General features: G+C 37.5%; 1 protein-coding gene across 1 annotated transcript; it reads left to right on the top strand.

The window, feature by feature from the left end:
- Positions 1-2,118: 2,118 nt before the first annotated feature.
- On the top strand, positions 2,119-12,622 carry LOC149017586 (E3 ubiquitin ligase BIG BROTHER-related-like). The gene is made up of 7 exons (XM_089151914.1): positions 2,119-2,612; positions 2,866-3,181; positions 3,409-3,449; positions 8,997-9,038; positions 9,134-9,255; positions 9,351-9,459; positions 11,699-12,622. The coding sequence occupies exons 1-7, from the start codon at positions 2,409-2,411 to the stop codon at positions 11,744-11,746; spliced, it is 882 nt and encodes a 293-aa protein (XP_089008040.1). The 5' UTR covers positions 2,119-2,408; the 3' UTR covers positions 11,747-12,622.

Below are 12,622 nucleotides of genomic sequence, written 5' to 3'. Positions count from 1 at the left end.
AATTACAGTTCTTGCCAGAGGAAAGAAAAGAAATGGAGATTTGAATTAAAAAAAAAAGATAAATAATTTACGAATTTACGATTCAATCTATTTTTTGAAAAAACATCATATATTTGTTTCCGATTATTCTTTTTTTTTTTTTTTTTTTGGTAAAAAACAACTTTATTATGGTCAGAGTTCAAATCTTCTCGAGGCTTTGCCCCGCCTATATTAATTATATAAAAGTTTCCCTAAGGATGTAGTCGTGGTGTGTGCAAGCTGGCCCGGATGAACCTTGGATCCAAAAAAAAAAAAACAACTTTATTCAGTAGAAAAAAGAACGTCACTTGCCATTTAATTACAAGCCTTAACAAAGGATGAAGTTGAAATTAGTCAAGTAGTCTCTTCTGCCAATGCCATCGCCTTATAATCAAGGTTGATACTTCTTAAAATGTAGGAGAATGAACACTCCATAAAACACTCCTGGAGATACAAAATATTCATAAGAACACCCTCAATCTCCTTAGGAACCACAACACCCTGTTACACCACCAATTGGGTCAAACCTTGATTACCTAACTCAACCAAGACTCTTTGACAATCCTCTCCTGTATAAAGTGACCCATGATGAGCAACAAGAGCCTCCCCTTGCAAAATAGAGGTAAATGAATCAATAATGTAAACAACTAACACCACATCCCCTTCAGCATCTTGTAACACTAGCCCAACCCCCATGCCCCTTGCCAATCTCGATGAAGCCTAATAAGGTCTATCGGTTCAAAAAGATTAGACCTTCTACAACCTTTTAATAATAGGTCCGGTTTGATCTTGTGCTATATCAGGCCATATCCATCCTAGACCGTAATCAAGCTACTTTAACACGATCTTAACCGGCCTCCAAATAAGCTCGATCACGCTATCAACCAATTTATTATTGTAGAAAATTTCTCACGTTATAAGTTATTCTTCAAATTTATTATTTATAGATTGCTCTATTGCGATTGTTGTTAGATATTGCATTGAATATAAAATTTTGGATTTTTTCAAATGGTTGCTATTAGTTTTGAATCTTGTAGTAATTTTAAAATCTCATGTTTCTAATCAAATTTTCAAGTTTCCATTACAACAAAGATCAATAAGCTTTTCATATTCCCAGTTAATTTCCAAATTCGCTTAATGTTCACTCTCTTAAGTGCCTAATGGTTTGCCATGATTCTTTACAAAGCTCAACAATGTGAAACTTTTCCAACTGTTAAGTAACATGTATTGTGGTAGTATAGTGGTGAAAAATCTATTATTTAGCCACGGAGATTTTGGCTATATTTGAATTTGTTCTTTTAGGCAGGCCAATCAGTCATGCTGACCAGGCTATATAGAAAACTTGTATTGATCTGTTTATAGTCAGTTCAGTTTCTAAACTAACCCGTCTACTAATTAGTCCGGTGAGGGTTGGTTTGGTTCAGTTTTTTCAATTCAGGTCCAAGATTGACGTCCTTAAATATGTGGAATCGCGGATCAAACTCAAGAACTTTTTAGATTTATTATTGTCTCCAAGAAGGAGACTACAATCACTGGTAGAAATCCATTTACATTATATTTGTAAAAAAATCAATCCACATGCTCACTTATGTTGACTCAAACAGAAATTCTAGACTCAGTAACTATATTTATGTAATATTTACATTAGGGAAACTCTTTCTATATGTTTTGCTTAATGAGGCTTAATACAAAACACACAACTGGAATGTATCAAGTATTCATTGTGTTTATTTTGCTAATAGATGTGTTACTCAATTTTTTTTTTTTTTTTTTGAGGGGGTGGGGGCCTCTTGGCATTTCCAGCTAAGTCTATAATTTTTACAAAAAAAATTAAAATCTATAATGGGCCAAAGGAGTACTCAATGTGGGCCAGACTTGATTAGGTTAGCCCATAATTGCCGATGCAAACCTCATACTAGTATTGATTTATGTTTTCCGTACCAGTTGCTGATTTATTTGAAAAACATGTTTAGAGCTGCTGCGAGCTATAAACAGTTGGATTAGCATCCATGGCACTGATGTAATTATAAAAATCATTTCCTCTCGTTGGATCCGAACATGCCGTTCACTAAACACAACCACCGTCTCACCGAATGTTTGAATTTATTTTTTATTTTTTCGCAAAAACAAATTGATCGTCTTAATGGTATACATCTATGAATTGTGTGATCATTCATTCCTTCTCGCGCTCGCCTGTGTGGATTACTAATCTATATGGTTTTAGAATTCAAATATATATTCCATTCTTATTATTATTGCTTTTAATGTTCTTGAGTAATTTCTGATACTCTGAACCTGCTATTCTCTCAATTTTGATCGTTTTTGGCTTTCTTTTTGGTGGAGTTTTGGTTTTGCCTGTTAATTTCTGGGGTTTCTTGCTCTCACTGATCATGGATAATGACAACGAAGCTTGCGGTGGCACTGAAACAAACGACGAAAACCCTAGTTCTGTGGTGGAAGCTGAAGCCAAAGTCGAAGCAGATGCCGGTACCGATGTTAATCTGTCTGCGGCTCCGCAGGCTTCTAGGACGCCATTCACAAGCCTCAGTCAGGTGGATGCAGACCGTGCCCTCGCAAGGACTTTACAGGAACAGGTTATTTATTAATTCTTATTTTTCCTCTGAATTCTTTCTATCTCCTTGTTAAAAGGTTTCATAGTTTTCCTTCGCTTTTCGTCATTGTATACTTGCTACAGTTGGAAAAAAAATGATTATTGAATCAGTGATCGTTGATGTTGTTCAATGTTTAGTCTTGGTGTATCTATAATTGAGAAGTGAGGACATACAAAAGTGTGACTAGCTGTAAAAAAATGGTTCTTTAATTGATTGCCCTTGGTTAATGGAACAGGAAAGGGCGTATATGATGTTGAGAATGAACGGTGAGGTGAGTGATTATGGGAGTTCAGACGCTGGTAGCTATGCGGACGAGGACGAGGATGATGATGAGGATGAGGATGAAGACGAGGTAGATGATCCGAACGAAGATGAAAATGCTGGGACTGATGCTGAAGAAGATGCGTCTGACGTGCACGATCATGCTGATGCAGCGGATGATGATCAGGGTAATGAATTCGACAGCGATGAGGCCTTTGCAAGAGCACTCCAAGAAGCTGAAGAGAGAGAAATGGCTGTCCATTTAATGGCACTCGCTGGGATAAATGACTGTGAGTAGTTTAACATAACGCATCAGTCGATACTTGATATTGGTGTTATATGTTTATGTGCATGTCTGCCTGATTATCCAAGCACTTGGGTAAACGGTGAAATGGATGCTCTGGTTCTATGCAAAAAATATTATTCCGATGGTGCTGTCTCTGTTCTTTTCCTTGTTCCATTTTTTTTTGGTTGCTTATAGGAATTATGCCCATTTTTCTTTCTGGGTGATTTTTAGGGGAGGCAGAAGACACTGAGGACCATGGTAGTAACTCTCAGGTAGTCATACTCTTTCTTTGTCATCATCATAGTCATTTGTTCTCAAAATATCAACGTGAATTTCTTTGCTGTTAGCATAAGGTAGTTAATTATTGAAATTATTATGCTCAGCTGCATAATGTATCACTACTTCTATTAGTGACCAAATATTTCCTTTATTACTGGCCTTTAACTGTGACAAATTGCCCATCTTTGTCTATCTGTTTCTGTCACTGTTAGAAGTCATCTTTGTTAGCATTATTGTTGGACTCAAGTCACTAACTGTAATCAGTTGCCTTTTATTAGAAATTGATGCATATACACTAACTTGGTCTGACCGAGTATTCACATGAAAATGAACCGGGTCCTGTTTGAGTTTAGATAACTTAGGATCTTGGGAATCTATGTTATTAAGGGAAAATAGTGTCTTTTAGTCTTTCTTTTTAATTTATTTTATTTAATTCCAGGCTAGCTGTGTATGCTATTTCCAACACATTTTACTTTTCTAGTTAGAGGACAAGTTGTTTTTAGGAGTTTTTGTTTCTCTCAAAATATGATGTAATTAATTATTGTCATTTGGGATTGTGATAGCTGAGTTGTGGTTTGAGTGGCCAATGTGGCTTTGCTTGTGCACTCTTCTTCCCTCCCTCTTATGCAATATACCTGCATCTTGTGCAACTCTGATATTCCCTTATTCCCTACTTCACCAATTTGGTAGCAGAGCTGGAGGATTAATCGTCTTCCCTCCCCTATATCTCACCTTATTCTTCCCCTAATTTCTGTACAACACCAATAGTGGTGGAAAAAGTTTCTGTTGAAAGAGGGGGAAAAAAAGATATGAGAACCCGAAAATCCACTAATAAGGTTTAAAGTATCAGTATCGCGTACTGTATTAGTCAGGTGATTTTAAGAAATGTATCATCTCATATCAAGTATTGTATCGTACTGACCAATGTATTTTAGTGCAATCCAATAGAGAGATTTATTGATATGTATCGTATTGATTGTATCCTATTTGGATATGTACTGGCTAGTATCGTACCGTATCGTGGGATACTTGAAACATTGTCCGCTATTGAAAAAGAAAAATTGGATAAAAAAACCAAACCCATCTCCTCCCATTTTCTAAAGTAATCCACCCCCTCTCTGATTCGATGCTTGCCATTGGAACCCTTTCTGTCCCCACTATTTTTCTCCAGTACTTTCCTACCCTTGCCCTAGTGTTCAACTCATCAAGAGAGAGAGAGAGAAGGAAAAAAGATAGGGAAATCGCAAGGACGGAAACCAAGCAAGAATCTATTTTGCGTATTTGGCTCTATTCTCTCTTGGCATTACAGCTTGTTGTAATCAATTTAATACACTTCAGCGTTTGATATCTCAGCAGTTGGATTTTTAAACTCCATCAGAACTCAAACCTGGTAATCCATCGTTATTCCTTCGTATTCGTTGCTTCACCATAGAATTTGCTTTCTAGAGTTCAAAGACATGCCAAACTCACTCATCAAGATGAGTCTCTTTTAATTCATTGCTTCTCCAATCCTTGTTTTTTCATTTCCATTTGTGTGGATCTCAGATTTCCTACACTCTTTTGAAAGTATCCATGTAGCTCAGGTATCTGAGAGAAGGCTGAGTTTTTGTTGTTAATTAGTTACGGGTTCTGTAAATTGTGGATAGAATTTTCTAATATGAAGACAGGTTTCTAGGAGCCTTCCGAAAGTAATAGCAGCTCCTATGATACAACATCAAGCATAATTCAGTCGTTCAAAGGTGGATCAGACGTGGAAGCAACTGTGGACAAAGAAAGCGACAACTGGATTCAAGTATAGGTCCAATCAAGATTGCAATTTGAAAATTGCTTGACGGTTCAATGTCAGTTTCGAGACTGCTGGTCAGATATGTGATCTGCTAACTGCAATTAGATGATCATGATGTTTGATCATAAGATGCACTGGATTATCGCACCATTACAATAGCTGTTTGTGGCATGTGAATATTGGTCAGCTAGTGTTAAGTCTGACATTTCACAAGAACTGTTGACGAGTTTTTCTTAACCCGGGGCGCGCGGGGGGGAGGAATTGATGTGGATACAGTTCCTTGGATTGAACCAAAATGAGTTGGGTGACAAGTTTCATTTTGAGTCTCTGGACCTAAGATTTTAGGAATCTATTTTATTTAGGGAAAATAACGTTGTTTAGTTTATTTATTTTTCTTACTTCAAAAGTTAACTAATTTGGAATTTTGGTTTCTCAATCCATTTTAGTTTCATTCTTTGAATTGGTTTCCTAGCTAGAGCGTTATTTATTTTTGGACTCTTTTTTTTCCCCGCGGGGGGGGGGAGTGGGACTCTTTATTTCTATTTCTATATGAATGTAATTCCTCATTATTGGATATAAATAGAATGCAATAGTGAGTTTTTTGGTTTGAGCTGTCTTTGTGGCTGTGCATTTGCTTTCTTGTCCTCTCTCTGTCCTCATGCAAATTCCTTACTCTCCCTTACAAAACTGATATTTCATTCATGGTAACGAGATCTCTCCACCTTGAAAAACCGAGATCTCGATCGAGATATACAATTTTTTGGCGTCAACTTAATGGCCCATCTCGGTGGGTTTTAGGGTGGGGTTGAAACTTGGTCTTTAGCCCATTTACGGCCTTTTGAACACATTGGTGGCCTTGGATTTGTAAGAAAACAACCCTAAGTGTGATTTCTAAGTCTACCCAAAGTGTGAAACTGAAATGTTGTAGGATTAGGGAATACAAGGTTATACAACATCTAAAATAGAACCTCTAAGGCATATAAATGAAAAACAAGCGTCTCAAATGCATCAAATAACCTAAATGTTATCAAAATTCCATCCATATGAGTATCACAATCTCAATTCTCAAGAATAGAATAATAAAATTATACAACCACTAGAAGTTCTATTTAAGTCATTAAATCATAAGTTCATAAGACAAGCAGAGAATGATTGATCTTCCTTCGATGTTGTAGATGTGCTAAGAGTAGTTGCAAGTGAAAATTCAGCTAAAATCCACAAAAAAAAGACGAAAATTGAGAGTTCCAGCGAGATCCATGGCGAGATATAGTGAGATTTCGAGCAAGATATCCCAAATCTCTGTTCTCGATCTCCATCTCGTCTCGCTTCTTTGAAAAAGCAAGATATCTTGCGAGATCTCCCACCATGATTCCATTCTTCCCTAGTCTCTCCTTGCCAGAATGATATCATAACAATACCACATATTAGTGCTCAATTAAATCTCACAACTAGATGTGGTTGCATATTAGATTTCTGGTATTGCGCTGAACATCAAAGAACAATGACTGCACACTCAAACTCTCAGAGTGATTTGTGTGAGTTGAAGCACTAAGAGGAATAGGGCTTGAAACTATCTAAACTCAAGGAGCAAGGAAGGATTTGACAAATTCTGATAGTTGGTTGATTTATTGGTTTACTTGATACATTTGTCTAACTCGGCATGTTTTAAGAGCCTGAGGATTCCTTGCCATATTGGTAGAGGATCAGAATCATTATAATACTAAGCTGACCATGACCATAGATTTGGTTGTACTTCTTTTTGGTATGAATAGACTCAAATTAACGAAGGAACCCCCCCCCCCAAAAAAAAAAAAAAAGAAGAAGAAGAAGAAGTAGGGGGGAGATCGATTTGTTAGGTAATAAGTGTCAAGTTGCTTTTCTTGAGGAATTTGATTGAAAATGGATGGGGAAGGGCAAGTACCTCTCTTGATCAGTAGTATGGGGTCCATTGGCTTCTCTTAGTGAAAGAGGCGTTTAGTAGTCAGATGGGATTTCAAATCCTGTCCAGGTTGGAGAGGCACAACCAATGAATAGAATTAACCTCATATCAATTTCCTACTCTTTGATTGTCTCTGTTGCGGCTGGCAAGAAGCAAGCTTCTGCTGGTATCATCAAATTCTGAACCAACTTCCACCGTTTGTATAATTCTAGCTCTGCCTATTTTCTTGATTTGTTTTATGGTCCATAGTGTATTGAACTAACAATTTTGGGTCCTGCATGCAAGCTAGGATGCCACTTGGTGTGGATTGCAGTTATCTATTTACCCTGTGTCATTTTTTGTTGGACAAAATCAGGATGTGGAAAGTGCGCAATACTTTCTTGAAGTATTTGATATGAGCAGCTGAGTGTGGCTGGCTGAGATCAAGATCTCGCTATGGTTCCCTTGTGAAGTTTTTAGGAGCAATTGTGTTAGTTTTGGCTCTTTCAGAATGATAAAGTTATATAGCTGTGGACCTTTCAATTGATTGTGTTTTTCTTACCGAAAAATAAGAAGATTGTGTTTGTTGAACAATAGACCATTTATAGTATGATATATATTGGAAAGATTAGAATTCCCATACATTCTCCCTCAGAAGTCAGTTTTTAATTTTCTTTTGTTTTAAACTCTTTCAATCTCAGGTCTTGTCCTATTTGTAGAGTCAGGTTTTCTTCCCCTGATAGTTGCTTGTGAGAAAATGTAGTGTGTATTTTCTTAGTTTCTGTTAGTTATTGCATGTTTGAATTGTATGCCCATACACCTGAACTTACCCACTTGGAAGGAAAGATGGGCTTTTTCCATATGAAGTTGAAGCGTTTCCCCATTATTTTTCCTCTCCTCAATGAGCGTGCTTCCCGTTGAAGTAGACTTAACAGGGGTAAAATTTCTAGTTTCTTTGACTTTTCAGTTCACATTTGTGGCAATGTGCAGCTGACTTACTATGGTAATGTTTTAAACACCAGCTGCTGGCAGCAGGATCGGCATGCATTCATCATCCCTTGCCCATATCATTTTTCAGATTGGGTTTGGGCAGTTCCCTTTTTTTCTTGTTTAGTCACCCTCCTCCCTCCCTCCTCTAGTTCTGATGAAGGAAATTCTTTGAATGAATATCCTCTGGAATCCAGGTACATATTCCTGCCGAACTCTGATCTAGTAGTATTGTCCTTTCCGAAGAAAATAACCGTTGACCTAACAGCAACTGAGTGATGTGTGAAATTTTTAAAACATCATCTCTGTTTCAAGCGTTTTAGCATGTGGTACTCATGCAACTAAATCTCAGTTGAAACTGTGAACAAAATCTCTGAGTTGTCTTGGTTCCAGGCCTGTCCAAAACCAAACTTAGCATTGAAACTGATGTGCTGGATCTCATTTCATGGTTTGACACTTTCAAGGTGTGTGATGTGTGAAATTTTTAATGTACTTTTACTAGGTTATATCACCAAGCAAAATTGGAAACTAGAGGATGGGATGAGAGTTGGTCTCCTTGGCCTCGACTCTTTGCTTAAGTGGAAAGTGCACACATCTTCTTTTTCTCTTGTCCCCCCCCCCCTCTTTTCTTTCTTTATTTTTCCTGTACAAGCAGACCATATACGATATGTATCTCCATTCGGGTATTTGGTACAAAGCCGATTGGAAGGCAATAATCCATGTAGCTGACCCCATTTAGTTGGGACAAGGCTTGTTGTTGTTGTCGTCGTTATTGTTACTATTGAATAATGATTGACACTTGAAGGTAGGGAGGGACCTGTGTGTAATCATCTTTTCCTTTTTGTTCAGGATACCTGGGAAGAAGTTGATCCAGATGAACTGTCATATGAGGTAAACTACTTTCTTTGTATGGTATCTTCAATATGAAATTCTATTGTGGATTACACGCTGAAGGAACCCCTTCTTCCAAACCCCAAAACAAAAAGGAATTGCTTGCATTGGGTGAAGCTGTTGGAACCGAGAGCAGAGGACTTCCTATTGAAACTATTGCTTCATTGCCTTCAATTAACTACAAAGCACAAAGCAGTCAGGATGGAAGTGCAGATCAGTAAGTATGAAGCGCTTGAGGGCTTCGCAGTTTTATTTCATGGATATTTATGATCATTTATTTGATTGCAAAAAAATACTGTGGAAATATTTCAGGTGTGTTATTTGCCGTTTGGACTTTGAGGATGGTGATGCTTTGACTGTGCTTTCATGCAAGCATTCATACCATCCAGAGTGCATAAATAATTGGCTTCAAATAAATAAGGTATGATATTGCCAATTTAATATGCTGTTTGTTAATGTGTAGTGGTCTAAATTATGTTTCCCATCGTCCATGTGGAGTAAAAAGTTTGTAGATATCTAAACATAAAATGCTGTACTCTTTCTGGCTTTCAAGTCATCATCCTTCTATATCTTCTTTAGCATCCTTGAATGTTACTCGTGTCTCTTCTAGGTTTGAAACTTCTTTTGTTTTACTTTCTTCTTTGGGAAGGTGCCCCCTGGGGGGGGGGGGGGGGTGCAGGCGGTGTTGGTATTTTTGTTGTTATTATTTATGTTTCTATTTCAGGGGGTGGATTCTATTTTGGAAATAATTTGATTTGATTTTGCATCTTATTTAAGTGAAATAGAAGTTCTGAAATAGTTGAGGGGTTGTTTCTGAATTATTGTTTAATTTAATTGCATTGTTGCTTTTTAATGATGACATGGTTAATTTGATGGGTAGTGTAGTAATTTCATGTTAAAGCATTATCCGTCTTTTCAGTTGGTCTTACCAAGCAATACCAACACACTGCTGCCACCGCTGCCAAACCCACGCCACCATGTCATTCATAACCACCAGTACAGCTGCCTCCACCCCAAAGAAATATAAAGAACCTATCTGAAATTTTGAACTACCAAATGGATTTCCCCCCCCCCCCCCTCTTTTCTTGGAATATTTCATACTGATGCAACCAGAACAGTTTTAATTTCTTGACCAAAAATCTGTTTGCGGATTTGCATGAAATAAATCTCAAGTTCAAGTAGAGATCATACCGAATGTGACTCAATAATAGCTTCATTAAATGTAATATGAAATGTGGGACTCTCTTACATCCAAGAAAATGGGCAAGTTTCTGTCCTTCACATTTTCAGCAGCCAACAAGATGGAGTGATTGGTGTGAACATTAAAGAATTTATTTACACTTCATCTCAAATGATAATGTTGAACTGGGACGGCCGCAAAGAGGGAGGGGGGTGTGAGAGTTATTCAGTGGACTCCACAACACGGTTCCCATAAACTTCACGATCACAGGTTAACTTCTTTGGCACTAGGTCATGCAGTCATGTTGTCTGGTGGCCTGCAATCAAGTACACTTAAATCTACTGCCAAGAATTGATTGGTTGAAGCGGCCTTTTTACCAATTGCACATGCATTCCAGTTGTCTGGCAAGATTACCCAGGCTGCATTATATGCTCATCATCAATGCTTTGCAGGATTCATCATGACTGTACACGTTGCCTCTTATTTTTCCATTTTGTTTTCTCAATAGTGATAGTTACAACTATTTTCTGCATTCTATTCTCTGTTTCACCTATTCAAGTTTAATTAATGATACTCTTTATCACTTCATGGTCTAATGTTGAATCCTCATGGAAGAATCACTCATCCAGGTTGGTGTGAGGTACCATGTACCCCTCCAAATATTGAGTGCTTCACATTGTTGTTGTCAAGGCGTCATCTAGGTGACTGCCATGAGATTCAGGCGCTTAGCTGTTTTGGTTGCCTCATGAGCAGCCCCAATCTCTCCAATATCTGTATCTCCTAGACACCATAACTGTGCTCCATATAAAATCTTATTGCCCATGATTTGGGACATTGGTTGGTAAGATTATTGACATGGACAAGTATTATGAAATTTCTGATTTCCCTAGCTTTGATTAGTGGTTTGTATGTCTCTCCCTTTTCTCTATGTGACAATCCCTGGTATCTTCAAAACTAATCTAATTGTTATTGACATATGCATTTCACATCAAACTTCTTCTAATTCTGGGAAAAAAGATCCCCATGCTGTCCATGTAGTCGCTCCATCTGGTACATGAGAAATGTAAATCTTTCGCTGGAGAGTGAAATATATTTTACAAGAAAAGTCATGCCATGTTTGGTGCTTGGTTGCAAGGGAAATGCTTGTATTTTATTGGGAAGTGAAACATATTTTACAGGAAATATAGTTATTTCTCCTTCACCTTCCCTTGCAAAAAAGTGAGAAGTAACTTGTGCTCGTCACATGCATGTTTTCCCCTTCCTTCTCTCTCTCCCCCCCCCCCCCACTTCCTCGTTGTGGCCTTTGCTGATGTCCGATGATATTGTGCTACCATTAGTCAAACACCGGCAGCCTTGGAACCATCGCAATTATTTTTCCTGGATTCTTATCACAGCATGAGGTTTCATATGATTTGCCATTAAGCTTTGGGTTTAGTTTAATGGATAAAATCTCAGTAATAGCAAATTGGTGATTTTGCAGGTGTGCCCTGTTTGCAGCACTGAGGTCTCTGTTTCTGGAAGCAAGTAGGATGACTGGATAGGTGTGATCAATCTCAGGTCATTCACCGGTGCTCCATGTGCCATCAAGTTTTTGTGGCATGGCTTTGGTTTTGATCACTCTGCTTGCTCATGGAATTGTGTAGTACTTTCTTCAAATCACTGTTCTCACTCCCCTCCCAAAACAACCAAGACAGAAAACCCAAAAATGAAAATAAAAAGGTATCCCCTGGCTGGTTTACTTGGAATCTTGGAAATAGTTGCTGTAGGTAACCAGAGTTCTGGTGAAGATGGATACTAATGGTTATAGCCGGCTAAGTGGACATTGTGCATAGATGAAGTTGGGTATAGAATTTACTGGTCTGGTGTTCTGTTCGGATATTTACCCAGAAAGAAAAGGTGTTTTGTTCCTGTTGATGCTTGGTTTATGTGGTTCGGTACGACTGCATTCTGCTTGTTTTCAAATGGTGTAGCCAATGAAAATATGGGAGGAAATTTTTTGTGTCTCCCCTATGCTTGTTCATTATTGGCCATTACTGCTCTCTCAAAAGTTTCAACTCAATTTTACCTTGTCGTCTGATATTTTAAAAGGATTAAATTATCTTTTGGTTTTTACCTTTTGAATTTGTTATTTTAATTTTTGAATTGTCTTTTATTATTTTTTTTCTTCCTTTTCCCTTTGTAAGAATCTATATTTAGATGTATTTTTTTTATTTTTATGTTCTATTCTTTCTTCTTTTGGTAAATTTTCTCTCTCTCTTGTTTATTTGAATCTACTAAATATGATTAGATGTATTTTTTCTTTCTTACTCTATCTTTTATCAAAATCCATTAAATTTTAGAGGAAATCTAGTTTTACTAGCTAACCTGCATGTGACTAACCCGAACCACCAATTTTGGTTTACAA

This window comes from Hakea prostrata, chromosome 4, assembly GCF_041222555.1.
Source record: "Hakea prostrata isolate BN-2017 chromosome 4, UWA_Hpros_2, whole genome shotgun sequence".
NCBI classification, from domain to species: domain Eukaryota; kingdom Viridiplantae; phylum Streptophyta; class Magnoliopsida; order Proteales; family Proteaceae; genus Hakea; species Hakea prostrata.
The sequence above is the reverse complement of the archived record's forward strand: the minus strand, read 5'-3'. Positions and strand labels throughout refer to the sequence as shown.

Coding starts and splice junctions, on each gene's coding strand:
- LOC149017586 (XM_089151914.1), top strand. CDS start 2,409: ATGGATAATGACAACGAAGCTTGCGGTGGCACTGAAACAAACGACGAA. Junction 3,450..8,996: donor ACCATGGTAGTAACTCTCAG/GTAGTCATACTC, acceptor CTTTTTGTTCAG/GATACCTGGGAAGAAGTTGA. Junction 9,039..9,133: donor CAGATGAACTGTCATATGAG/GTAAACTACTTT, acceptor CAAAACAAAAAG/GAATTGCTTGCATTGGGTGA.